The 25,790-nt window shown below is 40.0% G+C and overlaps 1 protein-coding gene across 9 annotated transcripts in view; it reads left to right on the top strand.

Moving 5' to 3' along the window:
- atp11a (ATPase phospholipid transporting 11A) overlaps positions 1-25,790 on the top strand; it is a 46,626-nt gene that overhangs the window by 15,953 nt on the left and 4,883 nt on the right. For 4 of the 9 annotated variants that reach the window (XM_031291812.2, XM_031291811.2, XM_035998413.1 and 1 more), the window contains 29 exons: positions 6,547-6,669; positions 7,253-7,342; positions 7,950-8,030; positions 8,166-8,273; positions 8,751-8,879; positions 9,047-9,150; positions 9,250-9,297; positions 9,641-9,705; positions 9,917-9,998; positions 11,217-11,367; positions 11,455-11,652; positions 12,328-12,441; positions 12,883-12,942; positions 13,037-13,203; positions 13,370-13,441; positions 14,181-14,254; positions 14,356-14,459; positions 15,396-15,577; positions 16,009-16,260; positions 16,495-16,672; positions 16,886-16,988; positions 17,229-17,374; positions 17,798-17,857; positions 17,958-18,085; positions 19,025-19,160; positions 20,095-20,118; positions 23,042-23,107; positions 23,275-23,378; positions 23,536-23,701. In XM_031291812.2, coding sequence (XP_031147672.1) covers positions 6,547-6,669; positions 7,253-7,342; positions 7,950-8,030; positions 8,166-8,273; positions 8,751-8,879; positions 9,047-9,150; positions 9,250-9,297; positions 9,641-9,705; positions 9,917-9,998; positions 11,217-11,367; positions 11,455-11,652; positions 12,328-12,441; positions 12,883-12,942; positions 13,037-13,203; positions 13,370-13,441; positions 14,181-14,254; positions 14,356-14,459; positions 15,396-15,577; positions 16,009-16,260; positions 16,495-16,672; positions 16,886-16,988; positions 17,229-17,374; positions 17,798-17,857; positions 17,958-18,085; positions 19,025-19,160; positions 20,095-20,118; positions 23,042-23,107; positions 23,275-23,378; positions 23,536-23,701 — 3,315 coding nt within the window. Of the gene's footprint in view, positions 1-6,546; positions 6,670-7,252; positions 7,343-7,949; positions 8,031-8,165; positions 8,274-8,750; positions 8,880-9,046; positions 9,151-9,249; positions 9,298-9,640; positions 9,706-9,916; positions 9,999-11,216; positions 11,368-11,454; positions 11,653-12,327; positions 12,442-12,882; positions 12,943-13,036; positions 13,204-13,369; positions 13,442-14,180; positions 14,255-14,355; positions 14,460-15,395; positions 15,578-16,008; positions 16,261-16,494; positions 16,673-16,885; positions 16,989-17,228; positions 17,375-17,797; positions 17,858-17,957; positions 18,086-19,024; positions 19,161-20,094; positions 20,119-23,041; positions 23,108-23,274; positions 23,379-23,535; positions 23,702-24,856; positions 24,951-25,260; positions 25,365-25,790 lie in introns of those variants that run through there. The other 5 variants (XM_031291815.2, XM_031291814.2, XM_031291813.2 and 2 more) reach the window with 5 other exon arrangements.

The following is a 25,790-nucleotide window of genomic DNA, read 5'->3' as shown; positions in this document are numbered from 1 at the left end:
GTTTGTGTTAGACAAGACTAAACTGTATTGTCATTGTGTCATCACACAGAAATAATAGAGACACAGGCTGCAGCAACCTGGTGTTATTTAATCATGCACAAGTGCTCATTCATAATAAATCATATTATTTCCCTAAGACTTCAAATCTTTAAAGTATGAAGCCATATTTAGAATAGATCTCTAGATGATTAGGCAACAGGCGCTAAAACAGAGCGTATTCAGGTATAGTCAGACAGACAGTATGAGAAAAATAATGTGTTTTTTATATATTAAAGCATGTAAACATATTCTAGTAGAAACCCAAAATACAAGTATGAACATGAAAATGAGCACAATATAGAGACCTTTTAAAGGTGAGAGAGAGGACATATTATTAACTCTATAAATTGCAGGAACGTCTTTCTGTCTGTCTGGGTTTTATTCGAATATCTCTCGAATCGTTAGTCCGATGTATTTCAAACTTGACATGTGTCTTGCTACGGGCACTATTAAGTGCAGTGCTAAGTTTGACGTTGTTTGGATTATAAATGCAAAAGATATCGTTAAATATATATCGCTAAAAGAAGCACACATTGGCTTTTGCCGCTCTAGCCGCTGGCCACTCCCCCTCTCACCCTGAGGACCAGAGACAGAGAGCAGCGGAGCTTTGGCAGCTACAATGTGGCATACACCTCAGACCCACAAAAATGGGCAAAGTTGCACTACTTTGGACTGTCTTTGACTTTGAATAAACAAACAACAATTCCCGAATTTAAGGACATATCAGAATCCCACACATGCAAAGCACAACCACACAACAAGTGCAGACAGAGCGTGATGCCACTTATAGGCAGGCTATTTATCTTATAAAGCGAGATGTATCTGTATATATGTGTGTCCGTGTTTGGGGGGAAGGTAACCTGCACATCAGCAGACACCACATGCAGAACGCACAAGACAACACCGTCTCTCTCTCTCTCTCTCTCTCTCTCTCTCTCTCTCTCTCTCTCTCTCTCTCTCTCTCTCTCTCTCTCTCTCTCTCTCTCTCTCTCTCTCTCTCTGTGCACACCCACACACACGCGCGCGCACACACACACACGGTCCGGTTCTGGTGGTTGATGAACACAGATGTGCTGATTAGCGTTCATAACGGGCCAGGGGGGTAGCGCACTGCCATGAGTCCATGACGCTAACGTCTGATTACTGTCTGATATTTTGTGATTACATTTTTAAAAATGTAAAAGAGAGTATTATATTTCGAACATATTCAAGCGCAAATGAGAACCGTTTGGAGGGGGATGCCAGGTTGTGCAAAAAAAAAAAAAAAAACAATATTTGAATGTCAAATTTTCAAATCGAATACCAACCCACCGAACGAATATTCGAATATTCGGGTCCAGCCCTAGTATGTCCTGTATGTCCCTTACCGGCTAATGTATTTCAAGATGACGCATGAATATGGAGCGTCTACCCCAGTTCATGCGATTGCAAATGTAAAATTTCAAGCCAAAAGGAATACTTGGAATTGATGGTGGTGGTGGTAAATATTCATGAAAAAGGACAAGTTTGTGAACGGGCAACACAGATTTTGATAATGAACAACTAAACACGTTACACACTGGACCTTTAAGGCACTACTGCATGGAGGTTCATGTCACCCCCTACTTACAGGCATTCGATGGGACACATAACCACATAACCACCAGGGGTATCACTGCTGGGGATTTGTTTTGCCCTGCCCCTCCCTGTTCTGACTGTTCACATCTGTGATCATCATCAGCAGCAGCTTTTGGGTGACACTGTACTTTTTTTTTATTGAATGAAAATTAGAGGGATAGACTTAGAAACCAGACTGTTCATCTGTTTAGAAAAGCAGCTAAACCACTGTGCGGAAAAGAGCAAATCTTTCTGAAAGTGCTCTGACGTGTTCGTACAGTATTCATGAAAAGAGCATGGGGTTTCCAATAGTGGTTGGTCAATTTTGCATACAGGTGGAATTAAAAATCTCAACTGCTTGGAATCACAGAGCTCTGATTGGCTGCTGTGACACAAAGCTTGACACACTCTAAACACTCTGCTGACAGTTTTGGTCACAGTCCGAACACACCATCATGGTTAAATGTGGGAGGGTGGCGTTTTGGAGGTGGATGATGAGGATTAATCATTATCTTATTTGGTCTGGCCTGTGGGGCCGGGTGAGGCTGAGCAGATGGGAAGCACAGCTGGTATTTCATCTGTGACTCAGGTAACGCACACACACACACACACACACACACACACACACACACACACACACACACACACACACACACACACACACACACACACACACACACACACACACACACACACGCACACACGCCCAGACTGTCACACACAGATATCAGGACATTTATCCGAATACCACACACCCATATGAAGCTAACAATACACAAAGCGCAACAGCGCTCTCAGGCCTACTAGCTGACATACAGCACAAGATCTCCACGTGCATATAAAACACAAGATAGCACGTGTTCGTTGCTATTTTCAACCTGCCCCAGTGCCTTTTTTAGACTTTGAATCCATCGGGAATAGCCACGAAGAAAGTGGTGACTTTGGAAAACGCCTTGCTAAAGCGCTCCACTGTTCTCTACACACCTTCATTTATTTATCCCTTGCACCCTTTTAGTCAAAACATAATTGCAAGTGCAGTAGTCAAAGGCAGAATCACACACACACTATATATCTACATTTAATACCTAGTGATTTAGTGTATGGGACAGGATTTCTCTTATCTCCGTAGCTCAGTGGCAGCAGAGAGATAACACACACTCATGCAGCATGTGTGCCTGCATTCAATCGTGTTTGCACATGCAACCCTGATATATGACACAGTATTTAGATGTGAAAGTGTGTGAAGGGTTTGTGTGTGTCCGTCATTGGTATCGTAGAGAGCAGGTTGTCGTCCGGAGCTTTTGTTGAGACTTATTTTTAGCGCCGCCTGTTGCAACGGGAGATAAAAAACTTTGGGATTGGTCATCAGTCGAACAGCTCAGCCTTTAAAGCTGCAGTCATTTGTGTGTGTTGCAGTGATTCCTCTTTCCTGCTCGCACTATTCTGTAAATGTTATCTTTACTTGCCAGGCATCACACAGCACTAACTACAGTATTACTCCAGAGACTGAACACCATTTTAATAGTTTCAAATCTTATGATTTATGTATATAATGGTTTATAGGGCTTCCCCTGTGCTCTGCAGTGGTGGGTTGTTGATGTGTGTCTAAGTCTTGTCCATCTGTGAGTCGTGTCTAAGTCATGTGTAATAATAAGCGTTATAATGTGTAATCAAAGTTTTCTGTGCTTCTTTGATCAGAATGGCATCTCTTTTGTTGGTAATACTGGAGGAAACACACACACACACCTCCATTTGATGCTGCACATCAAATATGGTTCTCTTGTCTTTGGTGTCTCTGGTGGAGAGGGTAGGATTGGGATGGAGAGGGGGGGGATGGCTGCTTGTTTCAGGAAGTGTGTGGGGGGGTGGGTGGCTATGTGTGGGTATGTATTTCCTCCAGTATTACTAACAAAAGAGATGATGGGTGGGTGAGTGGGTCCAGCGCTTCCTGTTTACAATATGGTCCTCTGTTCCTGATCACAGTGCGGCTTCAGTTTCTGGCTCTTTAATGCTGTGTTCAGGTCTTGTGGGAATAATTATTGTTGTTTTTAAAGCACCAACTTAATGACACATTTTAGTAAATATTTAATAATTATTATTAAGATAAGGGATTGGTTGAAGTTTGAAATCTGAATGATCTGCTTTGTTGGAAGCATCTTTAATTTTAAATGTAATAGAAAAACTGAAATGCAGCAGAAAAACATGAGGACTAGGAACACAGACGGATACACAGGTACAATTCATTATACAGGGATTACGTTGAGTTACCTAATAAAAAAGACAACAATAAGAATGTTTAAAAAAGCATTAATTAGTGTCTGTCTGAGAGTAACAATCCCATTTGATCCAGTATTTTTCTCACTTGTCTCTCTGTATTCGAAGGGTGCAGGTCATCCTTTCATTAGAGCATAGTCCATAGTTTGGGGGATTTCTGTGAAGCCAGCATTTGGTAACACTTCCTTTTTACTTGCATGAAGACGTGACCATCTTAAGAAGGTCACTTTTACACAAACCTTTTGGCATATCTTCAAAATACAGAGAGAGCAAAATAAAACAATACTAAAAGCAGTATCCTTGATTTTATTCAATTGCTAAAGGTATAATACATTTTAAAACTATATTCAAAGTGTTAGTTTCACTTCTCTAAAACACGAGTGCTCTGTGCACCTGGTTGTACATTCAGGCTCTTCCCCTTCCCCTAAAGGTTACCCTAAAAAAATTAAAGACATACAACAAAACACACATACACCACACCAATTGACGTGTGTGTGTGTGTGTGTGTGTGTGTGTGTGTGTGTGTGTGTGTGTGTGTGTGTGTGTGTGTGTGTGTGTGTGTGTGTGTGTGTGTGTGAGACTAATGTGGCTTTAAGGAATATGGATGTTGGTGCTGAGTGAGGGCGATAGAAACAAAACCTGCGGCCTCTCTCCATCCCTTTCTCCTGACCACAAATGTTTCCCTTCCAACTATAAATACACCCCTGAAACCTGCCGTGTCCTGTAACACGAAACGCTGCTAAAGTGATTTATTAAAGTCCAGAATAGCCCAAAGTCTCCTGTTACATCCAAAGGCTTAATGCTCGAGCTAATACAGGGCAGTTTTTTATTTTTATTTTGTGAAGATGTCGTTTTATTTGATTAAACCTAGACAGGCTTTCATGTAAAAAGCTTAAATCCGGGTGAAAGCAAAACGTAATCGATAGGAGAGAGATGTCTGCTCAGAGGCCATCCAGGTTGTGGTGAGGGATGGAGAGGAAAGAGGTGAGAAAACCAATAAAGCTGCATTAAGGAGGGAGATGACAGTAAGAGAGGAGGCCCACTGATTCTCAGTCAGCACCATCTGACTCTGATCAACACAGATTCATGTATTCAGATTCATTCAGTATTGTTATACTACACATTATCATTACCTGTTTTTGCATGTATACATGTACGTGTCTGCACATCAGGTTATAGCTCACACACCTAATTGGACCGAACTTGGCAAAGTTTTGATCCTACCAGGTCTTTATCAGACAAATATGGCTCTCATGTCAAAGTGCAAGATGTATCACTGCAGGCACACCACTGATTACATCAGTGCCAACCAACCATGCAAAAAACTAACTCAACACATGTAGGAAAGTCACAGACTGTCTTTTCCATAATATTCTTTAATGAGATTTCACTTATCATCCCATAATACCAGCTGATGTTGAAATAATTGACAAAAGGCCGTTAAGGAAACTGATAATGATATTATTTGTATTGTTGGTTTGTCTTCTATTTGCATTTTGTTGTGCAAACTTCACATTTTATGAATACAGCACTGACCTTTTCATTTACAACATTAGTGCTGCAGCTATTTCGGTTATTTTTCGATAATTGGCTAATCTAATTTTCAGGGTAATGAGCTACCAGCAACTAGTAGCATCTCCATAATGTACAGTATATTTATGTAACACTATCCTTTGTGTTCCTGTATATTTATGGCTCTGTTCCATATGCATACAAGTAACGGGAAGTGTGTAAGAAATGTGTTAGGTGAACAGACGGAGCAGGCAGGTGGGAGAGAAGAGGAGGAACAGTAACTGTGTGGGCGACGAAGTTGGCAAGCTGTCCATGCTATCTGGTTTTCATCTCCTCCTTTACTGTAAATCAGATATCAGTCAGTTAGTACGGCCCCTCTCTGATAGGATGGATGTGATGTTGGTTCAGTCTCAATACAGCTTTAACACTGGCCTTTGAAAAGGTAAAGAAGAGGGCAACGAAGACAGGGAAGTAGGGATGATATGCTATGTGTCTTGAAGACCTCAATTGTTATTCGCACATCAATTTCTCCTTGCTTTCAATTTTCCCTTCACTTCCTTACATTGCTCTCCCATAAATAGGTGTGTGTGTGTGTGTGTGTGTGTGTGTGTGTGTGTGTGTGTGTGTGTGTGTGTGTGTGTGTGTGTGTGTGTGTGTGTGTGTGTGTGTGTGTGTGTGTGTGTGTGTGTGTGTGTGTGTGTGTGTGGCATTCCAGTCTGAGTCACATGTAACCGTGGTAACAAAAGTTCTCATTCATGGAGGATAAATTACTCATTCATTCTGACTTTCTGTAATCTGTTTCAGTGTGTCACAGTATTATGTTAGTGTGTGAGAGAGTGACTTTGTGTGTGAGTGTATAGGATCATCACACATTTATTTATCTCCCATTGGAACCTAGTTACATTTGGGAGTCCAATACAAATGGCAAATTATGTTTGATTGTACAGATGTTGGATGTTTTATTTAGCTTTACGGAGCTTGGCAGTGACAATGCATAGCTTTACCCACTGACCCATACTGCATATCACCTACGGAATTATTTAAAATGAAAACTGACATTACACAGACACAGAGAAACGTGTATGCTCCAGTGCACACTCAAACTTTTCATTTTCCTCCCTGCAGTGTGTTGGTGAGGAGAACTGGGTGGACAGCAGGACGATTTTCATTGGACACAAGGAGCCTCCTCCAGGAACAGAAGCCTTTATACAACAAAGATTCCCCGACAACAGAATAGTCTCCTCCAAGGTCAGCGAAAACACCCACGCATACACACAAAGATCAAAACACGCTGAAGTAGCATAGATACTGGAACAAAAATACATGACAGAAAGCAACAAACTTGTCTTTTATTGTGTGACTTAGTTTTTTTTGGTAATAAGACACAGTGTTTCAGGAAGGTGATTTTAGAAGAGTGGATATTGTATTTTAAAGATAAGATGGTCTCAATATTTAAATTATTCTTATTATTATTCTTAAATCTGTTTAGCCACTCACTTTAGCCAGTGGTTTCTTTATCAATAATTTTCTTCTGTCTATCATGTTTGTAAAATATTTTTTATGGCTGTGGTTAATTTATAGTTTGTCTGTGATACTGTCCGACTCCACATAAAAATCAATGAAAAAGCATCTTAATATCTACTTTATTAACACTCTATGGGCATATGATTTCTAAAAGCAAGAAGCCACATATTGCCTTCATGTTGTTAGTCTCTTTAGAAGTTCTTGTTCACCTCAGATTTGACATGGCTAGCTAGTGATAACAGTGTGCTGGGATTTGAACACTGACACTCAACGATTCGTTTGACTGAACTGTCTCATGTCTTCCCAGTACACATTTCTGAACTTCGTCCCGAAGAATATGTTTGAGCAGTTCAGGAGAGTCGCCAACTTCTACTTTCTCATCATATTTCTGGTTCAGGTAAAAGCGTTTTCTGTTTGTGTTTACATTAATTACAGCCATTTTAAATGTTTTTCTGTCTTTTCACTGCTTTCGTTTCTACAAAACATGCTTCTACAGTATGCTGCTATACACGGGGGCACAAAATATAGTTTTCCCCACAAGGATCCTGTGCTACTTATTTTGTTAAAATACTATAATAGTTCTACAGTAAAAAAGAAACCATCATACTAAAATGTCTTTAATTAATGGGCTGCTTTTATGTATTGTGAGTGACCTGTTATATACAATTTGGCAAGAATCAAGTAGGAAGAACCTGCAAAACAAATAATATTAAAAAAAAAGGTTTTCACATAATTCAAGGAAAACTTTTACATAAAGAAAAAAAAGAACTGCCGTAATAAAATTTCACTTAATGTAATTAAAAGAACCATTATTTGTCGAGTGTAGAAGGAGATTAGGTCCATTAATATTTTTGTACTTCTAATTTCCTCCCTGTCGAGGCCTGTACGGGTCAGATATTACTTAGTGCACCTTTTTTTTAAAGCTGTCTGTCATTTTGATGCATTATTCTGCCCTAAATCCATGTCTGTCATTTAATTCTCTTTGTCTTTGTGTGTCACTTCAGTTGATCATCGACACTCCGACCAGTCCTATCACCAGCGGGCTGCCGCTTTTCTTTGTTATCACAGTCACAGCCATTAAACAGGTGAGAGCCAAAGGTTTTCACTTTGCTTCGATTAGATATTGACATTAAACACTACACCATTAGCAAAACCTACACACACACCTCATCACAACACCTTTACATCCCACCCTCTCCGTCTCTGTTTTCCTCTTTCAGGGTTATGAGGACTGGTTGAGACACAAAGCAGACAACGCTATCAACCAGTGTCCTGTCCACGTGGTGGAGAACGGGAAAGTGGTCTGCAAACAAAGTCGCAAGCTCAGGGTGTGTGTGTGTGTGTGTGTGTGTGTGTGTGTGTGTGTGTGTGTGTGTGTCAAGAGATAAATCGGGTGTGTGTGTGTCAAGAGATAAATCGTGTGTGTGTGTGTGTGTCAAGAGATAAATCGTGTGTGTGTGTGTGTGTGTGTGTGTGTGTGTGTGTGTGTGTGTGTGTGTGTGTGTGTGTGATTCAGCTTTTGAAGTCTGTTGTAGCACTGTATGTTATGTAATGTATACAGAGTGAAATTGCAGCTTAAATAACAGATGCAGAGGATCTGCTAAAGGATCAAATGTCCTGTGAGAGAATGTGACCGTTTGTGACTGTTGGCTGAACTGAAGGTTTACAGGTGGTAAAGCAGAAGGTTAGCTTAACTGCATTAGTAGAAACCGGATGTGACATGCCATCCTTGAAGACACTACATCTAGGCATGCCAGAGGCATTTTTGAAAATAAAAATAGGATGCCTCTTTTTTTCTGTCTCAGGTTGGAGACGTCATCTTGATGAAAGAAAATGAGACTTTTCCCTGCGACCTCATCCTTCTTTCCACGTCTCGAGATGATGGGACCTGCTATGTTACTACAGCCAGTCTGGACGGAGAGAGCAGCCACAAGGTGTGTGTACTGTACAGTATGTGTGTGCTATTAAAGTACAGGCCAGTTAGTTCACTTTATCCAACCTGAATATTTGATTTACTTCCTTCAAGTTAAGGCTGCCAGTTTTCATTGCAAAGGTCTTATTTGGTCTCTTTTCATTCACCCATCCGTTCTCTCGTTCCTAGACATACTATGCAGTTCAGGACACCAAAGCTTACAACACAGAGGAGGAGGTAGACACCATCCACGCTACTATAGAATGTGAACAACCACAGCCGGACCTGTACAAGTCAGTACAACACACTATACACGCACACAACTGAAAAAACACTGTCTTGACAAATAAATGTTTGAAACATGTCTTTCCTGTTACGTCTGTCCTGCACAGATTCGTTGGCCGTATCAACATCTACATGGACAATGAGCCAGTGGCCAGGTAACCCAAAGCCGTAAAATGCTCCAGGTCCAGGAATATGGTCAAATTTTCTCCAGTAAAGATCAAAGTAGATTTTTCCAAAATACCACTGTAATCTCCATCATATTTAGTCAAAGTACTCTCACCCCTGAGAAGTGTTAGAAAGGTTATTCTTTTCTATACTACTATACTATACTATACTACTCTTTTCGAGTATTCCTGTTACTTTGATTCCCTTAGTTCTTTTGTTTGCGATGGTATTAAAATAGGAATGTCATTTTGTCTAAATTAGTTTGAATTTGTTTATTTTTTACGTCTCTGAGCAGGGGCTTGATTTTAATTAGATTTCTTTTTAATTTGGCAGGCCATTAGGAGCAGAGAACCTGCTGCTCCGAGGAGCCACACTCAAGAACACTGCACACATATATGGTAATATCACCTGAAATAGCACATAGTGACTAATGTGCTAGAAAAAGTTTAGATCTTTTTTTGTCAAACTAGCTTTTTCCAGAGCTTTCAACTGTTTCTCACGGTCCTCCTCAGCTGATAGTTTTTGAGAAGACTGTTAGATGTGATTAAAAGCTTTGGAAAAAGCTAGTAAATGGACCTTGAGTTAAGATGTTGTGTGCCTCCCTTTTAGCGGTTGCCATCTACACTGGCATGGAAACCAAGATGGCTCTCAACTACCAGTCCAAGACTCAGAAACGGTCCGCAGTGGAAAAGTAGGCTCTCTCTCTCTTTCCTTCTCATTTACATATTATAAATTGTGAACAATGGCTTCGATAATCATTTATATTTTTTACCCATCCATCAATTCACTGCACGGAGTGGATCTCTTTCTTTCCATCTGGCGTTGACGTGTGTCTTCTATCCAGATGGCTTGTAGATATGAATGACTGTAGGTGGATTACATTTACACTTTGTAACAGTGTGGGCCTGATTAACTCATTGGAATTGCATTTGTCTTCCTTTTGCCAAAATGTACTTGGCTCGGAATAAATGCCTTGTGTCAGCTGTTCCCTTTTATATGAGTATCTATTTCTAACAGTATTGTATAAAGTACTTGAAAGCAATACTTGAGTAAAAGTACAAGTATCTTACCAGAAAATGACTTTGGTAGAAGTTAAAGTCTCCTTTTAAAATATTACTTGAGTAAAAGTCTTAAAGTATCTGATATTTACTGTACTTAACTAATAAAAGTAATGTTCTGGTATTAAATGTACTTAAGTATTAGAAGTAAAAGTAAAAAAAAAAAAAAACTGATTATGAACTTTATGGCCAAAGGTGTGTAACGTTATCTTCATCACCACCACTGTCGTCGGGGTGGTCATCGTCTGTTACCATGGCGGCAGAGCCTTCACCAGGTGCTTCCATGACACTATCAGTCATTATGCTTCCTCCTCTTCTTCTTCTTTAGTTTGGGCCTATGGTTTTTTTTTTGCCGCTTGGCAACAAACAGGCATTAGGTCACCAACTGGAATGGAGCATGCATTATCTTGGCAATTTAGGAATAATGATTTGCCAAACCTGCTTTTTTCCAGTGTAACAAATGTCTTCTGATTTATTTATTTTTTTGTAGTAACGAGTAACTAAGATGCTTAGGGGTAATGTAGTGGAGTAAAAGTCTACATTTTAGTTAGGAAATGTATTAGAAGTTTCCGGAAATATAAATAACGAAGTAAAGTACAGATACGTGAGAATTCTACTTAAGTACAGTAGCGAAGTATTTGTACCTCGTTACATTACATCACTGATTTCTAACAAATGCAGTGTTACAATCCAAAATGCCTTTTATTGTACCTGTGGGACTGGTCTGCATTGTCTTTCTGAATCCATGCACTGTGATGTGCCTGGTTTCTATCTCTGGACCAGAGGTATTTTTTGTGTTAATGTGGCCATATGTCCAGATATAAAACGCCCCTCGTTGTCTTTCCCTGCAGGTCAATGAATGCCTACCTGGTGGTCTACCTGTGCATTCTCATCGGCAAGGCACTCATCAACACAGTGCTGAAATACGCGTGGCAGGCCGACCCCAACAGAGACGAGCCCTGGTACAATGACAGGACAGAAACAGAGAGACAGAGACACATCGTGAGTCTGTTAATTACATTCCCTCAATTTGAAAAAAAAAAGAAATCCCCTCCATCCCCTTCATCCCCTCCTCCTCCTCTTCCTCAGGTGATCAGGGCGTTCACAGACTTCTTGGCCTTCATGGTTCTTTTCAACTACATCATCCCTGTCTCCATGTACGTCACTGTGGAGATGCAGAAGTTCCTGGGCTCCTATTTCATCATGTGGGATGATGAAATGTTTGACAAGGAGCTAGGAGAGAGAGCCGTGGTCAACACGTCGGACCTGAACGAGGAGCTGGGACAGGTAGCAAAGAACACTTTCAACAGGCTGACATAAAAGCAAACGTTTCTGTACTGTACAGTAGTGGTGTGCGATACTGCAAAATTTGGAATCAATCCAATACCAAGTAAATACAGGGCCAGTATCGCCCATACCGACACTTTTTAATAAATTAGGTGGATGCATCATCACCCAGGACAGAATTTTCATATGCTTGTATACATTTGTTGTGTTAACACGGTATCTTACAGCCTTTTTACAAATTATACAGCTTGCCGTTGTTTCATTTTTGGCCTGAAAATATAGCTACACAGTGCTCCTCTTCCTCTCTGCCATTCTTCTGCTCCGTCTCTGTCCTGCTTTTGTGCCAAGCCTGGCTGCTTGCTTGGTGCCGCTGAGTCACATGACGGTACATCAAATCACAAGAGGGGGGAGGAGGAGAAAAGTGTGCCTGCTCTGCGCTGTGACAGTAGCGACACTTACACAGACAGCCAGGTCGGCTCTCTGATGAAACCGCAGCAGTGCATATTGGAGAGAAACTAAAACTAAAGTATTGATCTCATAACACTGGTATTGATCAATATCAATACCAACGTTGGTATCGATATTATCGATATTTGGATCGATCCGCCCACCACTACTGTACAGAGAAGTTGCATAGAGACTTATGCTGTAACTCATTTCCTGCTCTCTTTCCAGGTGGAGTATGTGTTTACAGACAAGACAGGGACTCTGACAGAGAACAACATGGAGTTCATTGAGTGCTGTGTGGACGGACACGTTTATGTACCTCATGCTATCTGTAACGGACAGGTAACAACCTGATGGATGGACTATTTATTTGCTCACATATCTTTATTATTTATTATTTCTGACCAATTAACTTTAAGATTAATGAAACCTACAAAGACTAGGCACCCCACACTATAATGACTGTTTCCACCAGCACACACAGATTTTTGTGGGGTTTTTTTTTCTGGAGCTTTCAACCGCATCTCACACTCTCAATACAGCAAGAAACTACTGTTTACAAGGTTAAGAATGAACTTTTATGCTTAATCTCATGCACGATATTAATAAAATATAGCCACTGGCTCACTACACAGCACATCACACCTTTGTGGTTTTCTCACTCTTTTAGGGCATTTTAATATCATTGACTATACATCTATACTATATTTTAGACCATCAAAATGTCCTATGTTTATGTCAATATCATCCTATTTAAATGTGCTTAATTTGTGTTGTTGCTAGGTAATGCCTGGTGCAACAGGTATGGACATGATCGACACATCGCCAGGTCCTGGGGCCAGGGTGAGCATAGCCTCTGTGTGTGTGTGTGTGGCCTCTGTGCGTGCGTGCGTGTGTGTGTGCATTTGGGTAACACTGTGTTTTCCGTCCACCACAGGAGCACGAGGAGCTGTTTTTCCGGGCACTGTGTTTGTGCCACACGGTGCAGGTGAAGGAGGAGGAGACAGTGGATGGGATCAAGCATGGCATCCACCAGGGCAAGTCCACTTCCTTCTACATCTCCTCATCTCCAGACGAGGTGGCGCTGGTGGAGGGCATGAAAAGGTGGAAAACACACACACACACACACACACACACACACAATGTCACAATGATAATCGGACTGTTGAATTGCAAATAAAGCCATCTGCGCACACAGAGCATTTTTCAAATACACACATTTAGTTCAGTCACTCTATTTCCATTAACGGTGCTTTGCTCTGTGCCGCAGGCTCGGTTTCACCTATCTGAGACTCAAGGACAGTCACATGGAGATCTTGAACAGGGAGGATGAGATTGAGAGGTGAGTGTGTCCCTTTTAAAACAATGTTTTTTATCTCTTAAAGCCTCTGCAACAATTCTTCTATAGGCTGTTTAGTTATTGTAGAAGTTATTTATAGCGCATACAGCACTCCTTATTATTGTTATGTATGTAATTTGTGTTTATTTACCACACACCTCTGATTAGAATATTCGTCTTGGTAATTTCTCTAAAAGTAAAATGAGGGCATTTACTAATTTTTGTTAACCATTTTGGACCCAGACAGTTTCATTGCAGCATGTTACCATACTTGGTTTTGTTAATGTTAACTTAATGGCCAGTGTATGAAAACCGAGCAGAGATAGAGTTGATCTGAACTGAATGTGCATTACTGTAAAATGTTGTCACTACAGCAACAAGTAGCACAGTAACTGCTGAAACCAGCAGGCTTCCAGCTATGAGTTTAAATTTAGAACAGTGATGAAAAGAGATAATTGTTGGCTGAAAACTATCTCTGAAAAGGGTGTTCAGCTTTCAAAGTGATGATCAGATAATCTCTGTTTGAGTTCATGAAGTAGGATTTTTAAAGGTTTATGTAAGATTTTAATTACAGATGTTTCGAGCCATTCCTGACAATCCGGCATGTTTTAATTGACCATATCAGCTCAAATAAAGCTGTTTCTTTACTGCACTCTACTGGTCATTTCAGCCTGCTAGTGTCAATGCTTTCCTTAATTTGAATGAATCTACAGGATCATTTCAATGTTGTTGATTTTTGTAGGTTTGAGCTGCTGGAGGTTTTGACATTTGACTCAGTCAGACGGAGGATGAGTGTCATTGTCAGGTCCAGCTCCGGTAAGGCATTTCATACTGTTAATATGCATGTATATGTTTAGGTTCATGTGTATGGCTTATTTCTTACACACTTTTCTGTTCTTTTTTGCGTGTGTGAGCAGGTGAACTCTATCTGTTCTGTAAAGGCGCAGACTCCTCAATCTTCCCCAGGGTTATATCGGGCAAAGTGGATCAGGTTAGAGCTCGGGTGGAGCACAACGCAGTGGTGAGAGCACACACACACACACACACACACACACACACACACACACATGCATAATATTTGTCATTCACTCATATCACTCATTTCATAAAACTACTGAATGTATTTTTCTATTGGAGCATTATTCACATGATTCACCTTGTGAGAGTTTTAAAGATTGTGTTACTTCAGTGGTCTCCACAGTTATTGTAAATGACCACAGTGGTTGCCGTGGTTACCACAGGAAGTCAATCACTGGAGCATGGCCCACTTCCATCGAACAGTTCTGTATTTATCCACTGAGGGTCTAGTATGGCTTCTAATAGACATACAATGCCCTGTCCGTTTTTCTCGTCCGCTGTTAACAATTAATATGTATTTCATAATCTCATTACTCAACCCTAAAACACTTAAATTAATTATACATTGCATGGGACACTGAACAAAAAGCCATAAGGTCACAAGATGTGTTTTATTGTAATCGTAATTGTTGTTCTCTTTGTACACCCACATTTGATTATTAAAACTTCTCCTTGGAAATGAAGAATATAAACAACACAAGTAGACAAGAGGGGAAGTGTGCAGCAGTAAAGCACTTAACTGCATAACTTCATTACATAATAACTCCCAAAATGCGTAACCCATAAAGATGAACTAAATAAAGTGAAGTGAACATGTAGTGGAAACCAGGTCAGTAAGACCGCGCTTGTTGTGGTTGCAGCTGTAGATAAATCGTAGCTTTCAGTGGAAACAGAAAGATCTATGGTGGGCGTTGTACTGGTGAGGTTCAAATGAAAAGAGCAGTTGCTGCCCATGCCCCATACACTCACATTCAGAGTCCAAACTCAAGCAAATATCTGTATTTTGCTGTTTGTTTCAGATGAAACATGTAAAAAGAAGGCCATTGGAGAAAGACCGTGATATACCAGTCTAACCCTGTTTGAATCTCTCCCCTCCTAGGAGGGTCTGAGGACACTTTGTGTTGCCTATCGGCCTCTGAGTCCTGAACAGTACCAGGAGGTTTGCCACCTGCTTAACGGGGCCAAGTTGGCACTACAGGACCGAGACAAACGACTAGCCGAGGCCTACGACATCATCGAGAAAGACCTGATACTGTTGGGAGCCACTGCTGTGGAGGACAGGTGGACGATCTCTTCTAAGGGCAATTTTGCAGCCAAATATATAGAAATATTGTCTTTCTGTCTATTTTAACCACTCAGGTGTTACTGTATGCTTGCTCTTTTTGAATCGAAATGTCTGCACTTCAAAAGCACTAACTCTTTATTCTGTGCGTGCTGCTGGCATGACAAGTGCTGCCCCACTTCTGCGGGAGCGTAACTGAGTGAGGGCAAGAGGCAGTTCAACCCTCTGAAGCAAATACAGTGTAGGCTTCAAAGGGATTGGATAACCCAGAGGGCATTGCAAGTCAACCCATCCTTTAAGAAAGACAATGAAAATGATTCAAGTATTGTTATACCGTATGGCTCTGTTGTTGCTGTGTTATATTCTCCTACCCCTCATTAATACGTACTCTCTTTCTTGGTCTGTGTTTTCCTACTTTGCTTCACGACAGGCTCCAGGAAAAAGCAGCAGACACCATTGAGTCTCTCCACAAGGCAGGTATGAAGGTGTGGGTGCTGACCGGTGATAAGATGGAGACAGCGGCTGCAACCTGCTATGCCAGCAAGCTCTTTCGCCGCAACACCCAGATCTTGGAGCTGACCACCAAACGTACTGAGGAGCAGAGCCTTCACGATGTCCTGTTTGACCTGAGCAGGACCGTCCTGAGGCAACACGGAGGCATGACCAGGGACACCTTCTCTAGGTAGTGTGTGTGTGTCTGTGTCTGTGTGTGTCTGTTAGACTACCAGCTTGACATGCTTCAAATACTTTAAAATGAGAAGAAGCTGAATAGTATTTTTTCTGATCCGTTTTTTAATTCAAGTGGGTTTTTTCTATCTATGTTGCAATCAGTCAACAATAAACAAAAGTGTTTTGTTGTAGCTGAATGAAGTACGGTGAAGCTGTCCTGTATTTTACAGGTCTTCTGTTTGTCCAGTTTATCAGGTGACTATACTGACTATGGTCTGATCATCGATGGAGCCACTCTCTCTGCGGTGATGAGGCCCACCCAGGAGGACTCGATTTCAGGGAACTACAAAGAGATCTTCCTAGAAATCTGCCGCAACTGCAGCGCCGTGCTCTGCTGTCGAATGGCGCCACTCCAGAAAGCACAGGTACCAAGACTGCTGTGGACTGCACCTGTATTCCTTTTTTTTTTTTTGACAGATGTCAATCTGAATGAGTATGATGGTTTTCACGTATATCACTAAGACTCAATATGGATTTAAAGTGAGATATAAGTCCACACCTGGAGGGATGCTTTGTGCTGATCCGTTAAGCTGTTGTAAGGAGTTAAAGATATGATACCACTTTTGTTGTATTTCTAGATTGTGAAGCTGATCAAAGCCTCCAAGGAGCACCCGATCACGCTGGCCATTGGAGACGGAGCTAACGATGTCAGCATGATCCTAGAGGCCCATGTTGGCATCGGTTAGTTTTGTCCGTTTTACTACGTAACTAACACGCTACAAAATGATATGTCATATTAACATCTTCCACAACTCACTCTGCCTTTATTTCCATCCACATCAGATGTACAGTGAAAGAACAGAAGCACTTTTTACACACAGTCCCTCATGTTTACGACATAACTGGAAAAGTTAACATAAACCTAATAGTGATACCTTCTACCGTACATGTGTGAAATGTATCCTTTTTCGGCCTCTTTAGGAATTATGGGTAAGGAGGGTCGTCAGGCAGTGAGGAACAGTGACTACGCCATCCCAAAGTTCAAACATCTCAAGAAAATGCTGCTTGTCCATGGACACTATTACTACATACGCATCTCTGAACTTGTGCAATACTTCTTCTACAAGGTAGTCTGTCTGCTCATTTCATGTACAGTGTTTGTAGTTTATATATTGTATATACATTTTCATTTTTATTTCTTCAGGGTATTTTTTATTATGAGGCTGTAACCTAGTTGCAATTATCTGTTGCTTAGATTTAGTTTCTAGTTTTGGTATTTTTGGGATACGTGGTATTTTTAAATTCATTTGTAAAAACACAAGACCTTTTGTACACATTTACATTAAAACTTATTACAGTAAACTTAGTAAGAATACCCAAATGTATCCTTTTTTTAAGTTGCATGTTTTTTAAGTTGCATGTTTTTTAATGTCTGCAAGCTTCAGCAAGAATTTGCAATAAACAAACAAAACAACACTTTTAATCACTTCTACAACTCCTGACCTGCTGCCGGCTTTTCTTCTCTCATTTGTTTTCTTTTTTTTCCCCAGAATGTCTGTTTCATCTTCCCCCAGTTCCTCTACCAGTTCTTCTGTGGCTTCTCACAACAGGTAGACACACACACACACACACACACACACACACACACACACTCAAAATAAACAAAAAGAATAACTAAAAAGCTTAAATTCTCTCTACCCGTCTCCCCAGCCACTGTATGATACAGCCTACTTGACTCTGTACAACATCAGCTTCACCTCGCTGCCCATTCTGCTCTACAGTCTCATAGAGCAGCACATTAACATGGACATCCTGAAGAAGGACCCATCTCTCTATAGGTTGGTGTTGATATCTACTGTGTGTATACTGTATGTGTGATGTAAAACTGTTACCTGCTGCCTCTGCAAACTTCCCATACAAAAGTTGGACAGAATTGTGTTTGGTTGTGAAAATGAGGAGTTGCAAACAGTCCAGCTTGAAGTCTAACCTCATGTAACATGTCTATATAAGATCTAGATCTAGATCCCAGGGATTCAGTCTACTCCAGCCCATAATTTAATATAATAGCCAGAGATGTCCCCAACAAGCACAGGGTCTACTTCAGCCTCATAAGCAAAAGAAACACATTAATACATTTCAGACGTTCTCAGTTTTATTACCCTCCATTGAATTGTTTATGTACAAAGTAACAGCTGAAGATTAAGTATTTTCAAAAGCAAAAGAGTACACTAACTTCATTTGACTAAAAGACAGCAGGCATAAACATTCTATTGATTTTACATCCATGCAAAGAAGACTCAGTACAGGACTGCTCAGTACATTTAGATCAGGCCTCAGAGGGCAGAAACCCTCCCTCTTTAACTTGATTTACTTGGGTTCACTTTGGTCATAGCTAAAATGCTTCCAAATAGAAAACTTGAGGTTTCACATGATTAGACAACACATTTATATTCTCAGTCTGAATTCTTCCTTTTCTTCTCGTATGACTCTCAAAATTGTCTTTTGTCACAAACAAGGAGACTTCTGAAGGCACATACATGTTCTCAAGTAATTTAGTATTTTAGTGTTTGTATAGGGCGTCTGTATCAGTGATGTATTCATGAATTATTGCACATGGAAACAAAATCAAATTAGAATATCTCATTATGGTCGTTTCTGGTTAAGGTCTTCCCAAAGGCAGCTAATGTAGTATTGATCAGTAACTGTGTAATTGCTCATATGAGAAATGGTCAACATGAGTCATTTACAGTACTATCATCTTGTGTTTGTCTTGTCAGAGATATTGCTAAGAACTCTTTGCTGCGGTGGCCCATCTTCTTATATTGGACTATCCTGGGTGTGTATGATGCCATAGTGATGTTCTTTGGTGCCTACTTCCTGTTTGACAACACCACCTTCACCAGCAATGGACAGGTAACATCCATGTGTCAGAGACAGCTCCTTTTTAATTCAGTTTTGGAGCAGATGTATGGTACATCTTTCAAAGTAATAAGCACCACCACCTTTTTTTTTTTTAGTACAGTTTGTAATAGAAACCCATGAATGTTTGACGTTTAAATATGTATCAAAATGTTGGCTACACATTTTGTTTTTGATTTCCTATTATTAGACTTTGTCAATTTGCACATTCTCTGCAGGTTCATGCCAGTTGTGCTGCAGTTCTCTACAAAACACATTTATAATTTGCTGCTTATCATTTGTCTTTTTCAGTCTTTTGGGGATGTTTTAAGTTTATTAATGCACATAAGCCACGGGTATTTGTGGTTTAAATCCCAGTGTATTCTTACCTTTTTTTAATACCCAGGTTCATGTGTTTTAACTGCAGCCTTTATTGAAAGATACAGAGTTGCTTTGATGGATTTGTTAATATGATGCATCTGAGAGATTTATTTTTGGCTTTTAGCTTTTTATTTTTTATATTAATTGTAACTCAAAACTGAAAGTGGTTATATAGTGGTAGATTAAATTAACAGTGAAAACATACCTTTGACTTCAGTTAAAGATCAATTAAAAAAAGCAGTGTCAGTGCAGCTGATAGACGTTCTCTCATTCACATTCAAGACGCGACCGCATGGCAAGTTCCATCTTCCTCTGTGTTTCTCTTTTTGTTTACTCTCATTTTCAAGCAGCATTACTCTTCCAGAAACCTTTTCGGACTGCTTTGAGTTGCTTGATTTAACTTTTTTTTTTTTTTTTTTTTTATTGCATTGAATTTTTATTCTTCTCCAGCTACAAAACTGTTGTTTTATTTTATTATGATTTTCTTCTTCTGGCCTTCTCCTCTTCTTCTTCCTCTCCTCTTACCTTTGTGTTGCTTTTTCTTTTTGCTTCTCTTTCCTCCTCCCAGCTAATGACAACCAACACACAGATGGTAAGCCTATCCCTGTCACTCTGTCATCTGTCCCCTAGTTTCAGTTTCCAATTCCCTGTTTGGTCCCATCACACAGCCTGATACCAAACCACTCATCATCCATTCACCGTTCATCTCATGACCAGCCCTTAGTGCTTGCTGTAGACACATCAACTGTAGGCTTTTGTGTAGTGACCCATGCTTATCTGTCCAGGTGTCAATTTGGTGATCAAACATCTTAACTATTGTTAATTAATTGTGTGTGTGTGTGTGTGTGTGTGTGTGTGTGTGTGTGTGTGTGTGTGAGAATATCGTTATTGCGATATCATGTTGCGCAATATTATATCGGAAAAATTGTCGCGATTAGTATGCAATATTTTGTTTATTTTGTGGAGCGTTGCATCCCGTTCGTTGGCTGTGTGGCATAGTTTTGTTCGATTTAGAGCCCGCTTGAAATGCTCTAATGATCATGTTTCATTGGCCAGTTACCGTGCCACTTGCACGTTAGTGCACGTCAGCGAACGGGTCCACTACGTGACAAACCCTCTGGAGCGTACCACGCGTGTGCATATTTTGACAGAGTGACAGTGTGAGTGAAGAAATAGATAGAGACAACAAAACGGAACGAATCAGAGAAGCGAAAGAAAAGTTGTGTCCTGTTCTCTTTTATTTATTTATTTATTTATTTTATACTGTACAACCAGTGAAACATGTCCTGTTCTGTAGACATGGTCCTTATTTATTTATTCATGTTGTACCAGTCCAATATGACTGTCAGTTGAAATAAACCTTGTGTTGTAAGAACACTTGTTTTATTTGTTATGAATCTATTTTGATGCGTTTTCCTGTAACTTTTGTAATTTTACATGTTTAAAAATATCTAAATTAATATCTATCGCAATATTCATAATCGATATCGCAATATCACATTTTGTTAATATTGTGCAACCCTAGTGTGTGTGGACAATTAAAAACAGTGGAAAAATAAATATAGAAAGATAGTTACACTCCTACTCCTATTACATGACATTTAGCCATCTTTCTAATCTAATTCTCCTTGAGTTGATGGAGCTCCTTTCTAGAGCAGAAGAACATTGTCACATTTGCGGTTACTCTCTGAGCCATCAGGACTATTTATAGGCATATTTGTAAAGAAATAACAGAGACGGGGCACCATCAAGACCGAACAGGTTGCAAAGAAGCTGGTAGTGATGTTCTGAAGCTTAATTTATGTTTACTGAAAGTAAAAAGTGCATTTGCGGATGTGAACAGCTGCATAGAAAAGCAACAGTCTTTCATTAACAGATTGGTATTGCAAAAGTGATTTTGCTGATGTTCATGCTGGTAAAAAAACACTGACATGTGTGGAGTAAATGTTAACTAGAATGTACAGTAAGTTAGACATCAACATTTTTGGAAGGGTCCTGGTAGATGGACCAAACTCTATTATCAAGTGTCAGTATTCATTCAGACATATTGTGTGAATTCACCATCTAGTAGGGAATAATGTTTATAAAATCTTTTAGGATTTTGTGATAAATCTTAATATGGCATAATTTTGCTACATCAGCAAACTAATAAACAAAAACAGGTCACATTAAAATTGTCTTGGTTAATACCTTCCCTAGGTAATGGACTTTACTTATGTCTATGATTTTTGAAATCAAGTATTTCCTCTCTTGCCCAAATCCAGGACCAAACAAATGTCTCGTTGTTATGATATCTATATCTATCATTTTGAGGCCCATTGGCTTTGTCTTGGCACTTAGGATAGCTTATAGTGTGACCACAGTCTGGGTTAGAACTTATCACTGTCATCATTGCATTTGTCACTATCACATCAACATTACAACCACCACACATCCAGGTGCCATTAAAAAGGCTTAATTCTATCTTTTCATACTCATACTTTCTTAATGTCTTTTTTTAAACTTAATTTATTCATGTATCACATCTCTCATTCATTGTCATGGTTTTTAACACATTTAAGGAAACAACCGCAAAAATGAACATATTTATATAATGTGTCTTGCATGTTAGTAGCCAAAGAGTGCAAAGTTAAGCCTGGGTGAAAGTCTAAATGAACGAATTATGAAATGAAGTTATGACAAGATGATTTTCTTACTACCATGAATTTTCAAGAAAGAGTACATTTAAGTGTTGGTGTGAAATAACATTTAGGGCTAGCCTTTAGTCCTATGGCCATCTTAATGTCATTCTGTCAGGATTATTATGGGATAACACCTCTGTATTATTATTGTAAAGAGGACTGCTAGCAAACAGATCTGTCTTATGTCAATAGCATTGGGAGCTATGTTGTTAATAATTCAGACTACATTTCCCATAAACAGCAGAGCAGAGAGCCTTTTAAATAATTGTCTCTTCAGCTGAAATATATTTGTATATTTCTCTTTCACTATCTGCCACTCCCAGAAATTAACAAAGCTTTTTAGCAAAAGTTAAGTTGCAATAATGTCTTTCACCTTTTTGCTGTAAAGCAACACAAAAAAAGTTTCCTTCCAAATCTAGCTTCAGTATAATTTGCAGTGGAGAAGCTGCCTTGCTTCATGTTGGCATTCTTTGTTTCAAATTTACATAAATAATTATTATTTGTGCTTTTATAAAATGGTTCACGTAGCACATTTAAAATGTTTTCCTATCAGGTTGACATGCATCACATCAACTCATCTCTCTTGTTTTCCCATCCATCAGTCACCCTGCCATCTGTTTGATTGATTGATTCCTGATGTGCACTTAAGTTTATCTGTGTACCATATTAACGCCAGGCCTGTAGAGTAATCTCAAATGACCTGAGTGCATTTACTTTGAAATGAATGGCATTTAAATATCATTTTATTTAAAAAAACAAACAAAAAAAACAAACAGAAATCTTTTCATTTAAAATGTGTCACTAACAGCATCTGTTGTCATTTTGCTGCTGCAGATGTTTGGAAACTGGACATTTGGGACGCTGGTCTTCACTGTGCTAGTCTTCACTGTTACATTTAAGGTAAGCACACATACAAGTACACATACAGACACACACGTTCAGTCTGCACAGTATCTGCACTCACAGAAGCACCCAAGCGAAGCTGGATTAAGCACCCACTGGTAATATTAACATGAGCTACAACATTTAACAGGTCGAAGGTTTGCTCTCTCACCTCTGTCTTGTAGTTGGTTCTAGATACTCATTACTGGACTTGGATCAACCATTTTGTCATCTGGGGCTCACTGATATTCTTTGTGGTATTCTCTCTGCTGTGGGGAGGAATCATTTGGTAAGCTTTGAAAAGAATTCAGTTGAACTCTAAAGATAATGTTTTGGAGTGGATTTCCTATGTTTTTGTTAGCCTGAAACCTAAAAAGCTAATGAATGAAATATTTCTATTTATATAATATAATTATCCTCTCCTCCCCTCTCTTCTCCTCCATTAGGCCTTTCCTCAACTACCAGAGGATGTACTATGTGTTCATGCAGATGTTGTCCAGTGGTCCGGCCTGGCTCAGCATAATCCTTCTGATAACAGCCAGTCTGCTGCCAGATGTGGTGAAGAAGGTAATCTGGAGGGCGCTGTGGCCCACCACGACTGAACGCATACAGGTAGGTTCATACACGGACATGCTGTTAAGTATGTATTTGACACCAATCAACTGGGAAAGTACTAAGAATTGCATCCATCATTGTATAAGAGTGCTCTGTGTAAACCTACATTCTGTGTAAACCTAAATACATATTTGTCAAATGTAATGAAATTATTTTGGAATAATTATTCTAATCAAATCTTATCCTTCAAGCTCAGTTCACACAAGTAGAACAGCACCCTCTGCTTGTGTTTCATAAATCAAATACTTTTAGACATCTCAATATTTTCGAGTAACATTTGCTGAAAGTGGTCTAAATCATTTTCTGTTTGAAGCTTTCTAGACAACCATATAATACTTTTATCAACTGTAAATAATGCAGCGTGTCAAATGTCTAACTGATGCCTGTGGGTCAGCAGATGTATGCTGGCTTTGGCTACGTCCCTACTCTGTTGGATGTAAGTCTGTATGCCGCTGTCTCTGTGTGCAGTGCTCCTTTATTTCTAAATCAGAAAAGTTCAATAGAGACTTTAAACGCTCAAAATATTTTGTTAATGGAAAGTTAGAAATGCAGCCATCATAACTATTATTTCACTCGTCTACAGAGGCTAAGAGTGGCTTTTCTGCTCCCCCAGGCTCTGGAGTCTGTTGACAGGGGAGCTATTGAAAAGAACAGCACTATTGTTATTTTAGGTGCAGGTGCAGTACGTGGGTAGCTGGGGAATTTCAACCAAGCCTGAATCAATATACTGTTTCTGATGGTTTGATCAGTTGCTGTAGTTACATTACCTTTCTGGGCTGTAGCAGATGTGTACAATAATGTGTAGCCTGGCAAATGTGTTTGTTTTCAAACTGTTTGCAGTGAGGTTTGAACTTTCACCTTCTAATGACCCGAACAACTAAATATATTTCTTCCTACATGTCCTTAACTACTCCTTCCTCTGAACCTTCCTTATGACTGTGGTTATATTTCTGATCCTCTGAGACAGGCTTTATGTTCTCGAATGATTGTCTGTAAATGTGAACTTTTGCATAATTTGATCATGTGGCATTTTGAAAGATCTGACTGATCTTCAAAGCGTTAACTCTTCCCTCTCCCTGTTCACTCCTCCCTCTGACCTGCTGGTTCTTCCCTTCCTCCTCTCCTCCTCACTCTGGTTCTCCACCGTGGCAGAATAAGCGTCGGTGCCTTGCCTCCGAGCCATCCACCATCTTTATGCTCTCTCAGACTTCCAGCAGAATCAGTTTCTAACCCAGCCCTCATAGAGGTGACCCTGTGCCTTTCCTCCTGTCTCTAACTTGTATAGAATCCCTCTTTCTCTCCATTTTCCTTTTTTGTATCCTGTTACTTTCTCCCTGCTACAGTTTTGCATGAAGTAAATCTTTTGTCAAACCGTGTCATTGCATGCCAGTGCATCTACATCTGGATTTACACAGGCATAGTTTGGTTCCTCTGCTTGAGCAATATTTTGTACCACTTAGGTTAGAATGTGTGTGTTGTGATGTGTATGTGGTAGACCTTTAATGTGTTTGTCTTTGAATGTATGTGTGTGTGTGTTTGCGTGTGTGTGTCCACAGCGTTTGAGGGATAATAGAGGGTGTGAGAAGGCCCTGACCTACCAGAGTTCTGACTCCTTACTAGATGGAGTAGCTGTCACAGAAACCTAGAGGGCTTCAGCACGGTAAAACACACCTGTGTGTGTGTGTGTGTGTGTGTGTGTGTGTGTGTGTGTGTGTGTGTAAAGGTTGGACTGGGTAACGGTGGGTGATGTTAACATCCTGCAGTGATGGGGTTTACTTTGTAGTGGTGTGTGGTTTCACAGATTTGACTTTTGAGAGTTATACCTGACTAACAATGTGTGTGTGTGTGTGTGTGTGTGTGTGTGTGTCTTTGTGAGGGTCTTAAAAGTTCGATGATCCAAAAATCCTCCAGGTATCATATAAACCGCTTGCATCCTGTTGGGTGATTCTTTACATGGACTCTGGCGCCCTCTCGTGACACTTTTCATCCTTGCTGCAGAGCCAGAAGACTTGGCACACAGTGGGGCTGAACATTTATGCATGTTTATTAGTCAGGTTTCATTTGCATGGTTTGGTCTGGTTCTTTT

The sequence above is a fragment of the Sander lucioperca genome, chromosome 24, assembly GCF_008315115.2.
Source record: "Sander lucioperca isolate FBNREF2018 chromosome 24, SLUC_FBN_1.2, whole genome shotgun sequence".
Lineage (NCBI taxonomy): Eukaryota > Metazoa > Chordata > Actinopteri > Perciformes > Percidae > Sander > Sander lucioperca.
The sequence above is the reverse complement of the archived record's forward strand: the minus strand, read 5'-3'. Positions and strand labels throughout refer to the sequence as shown.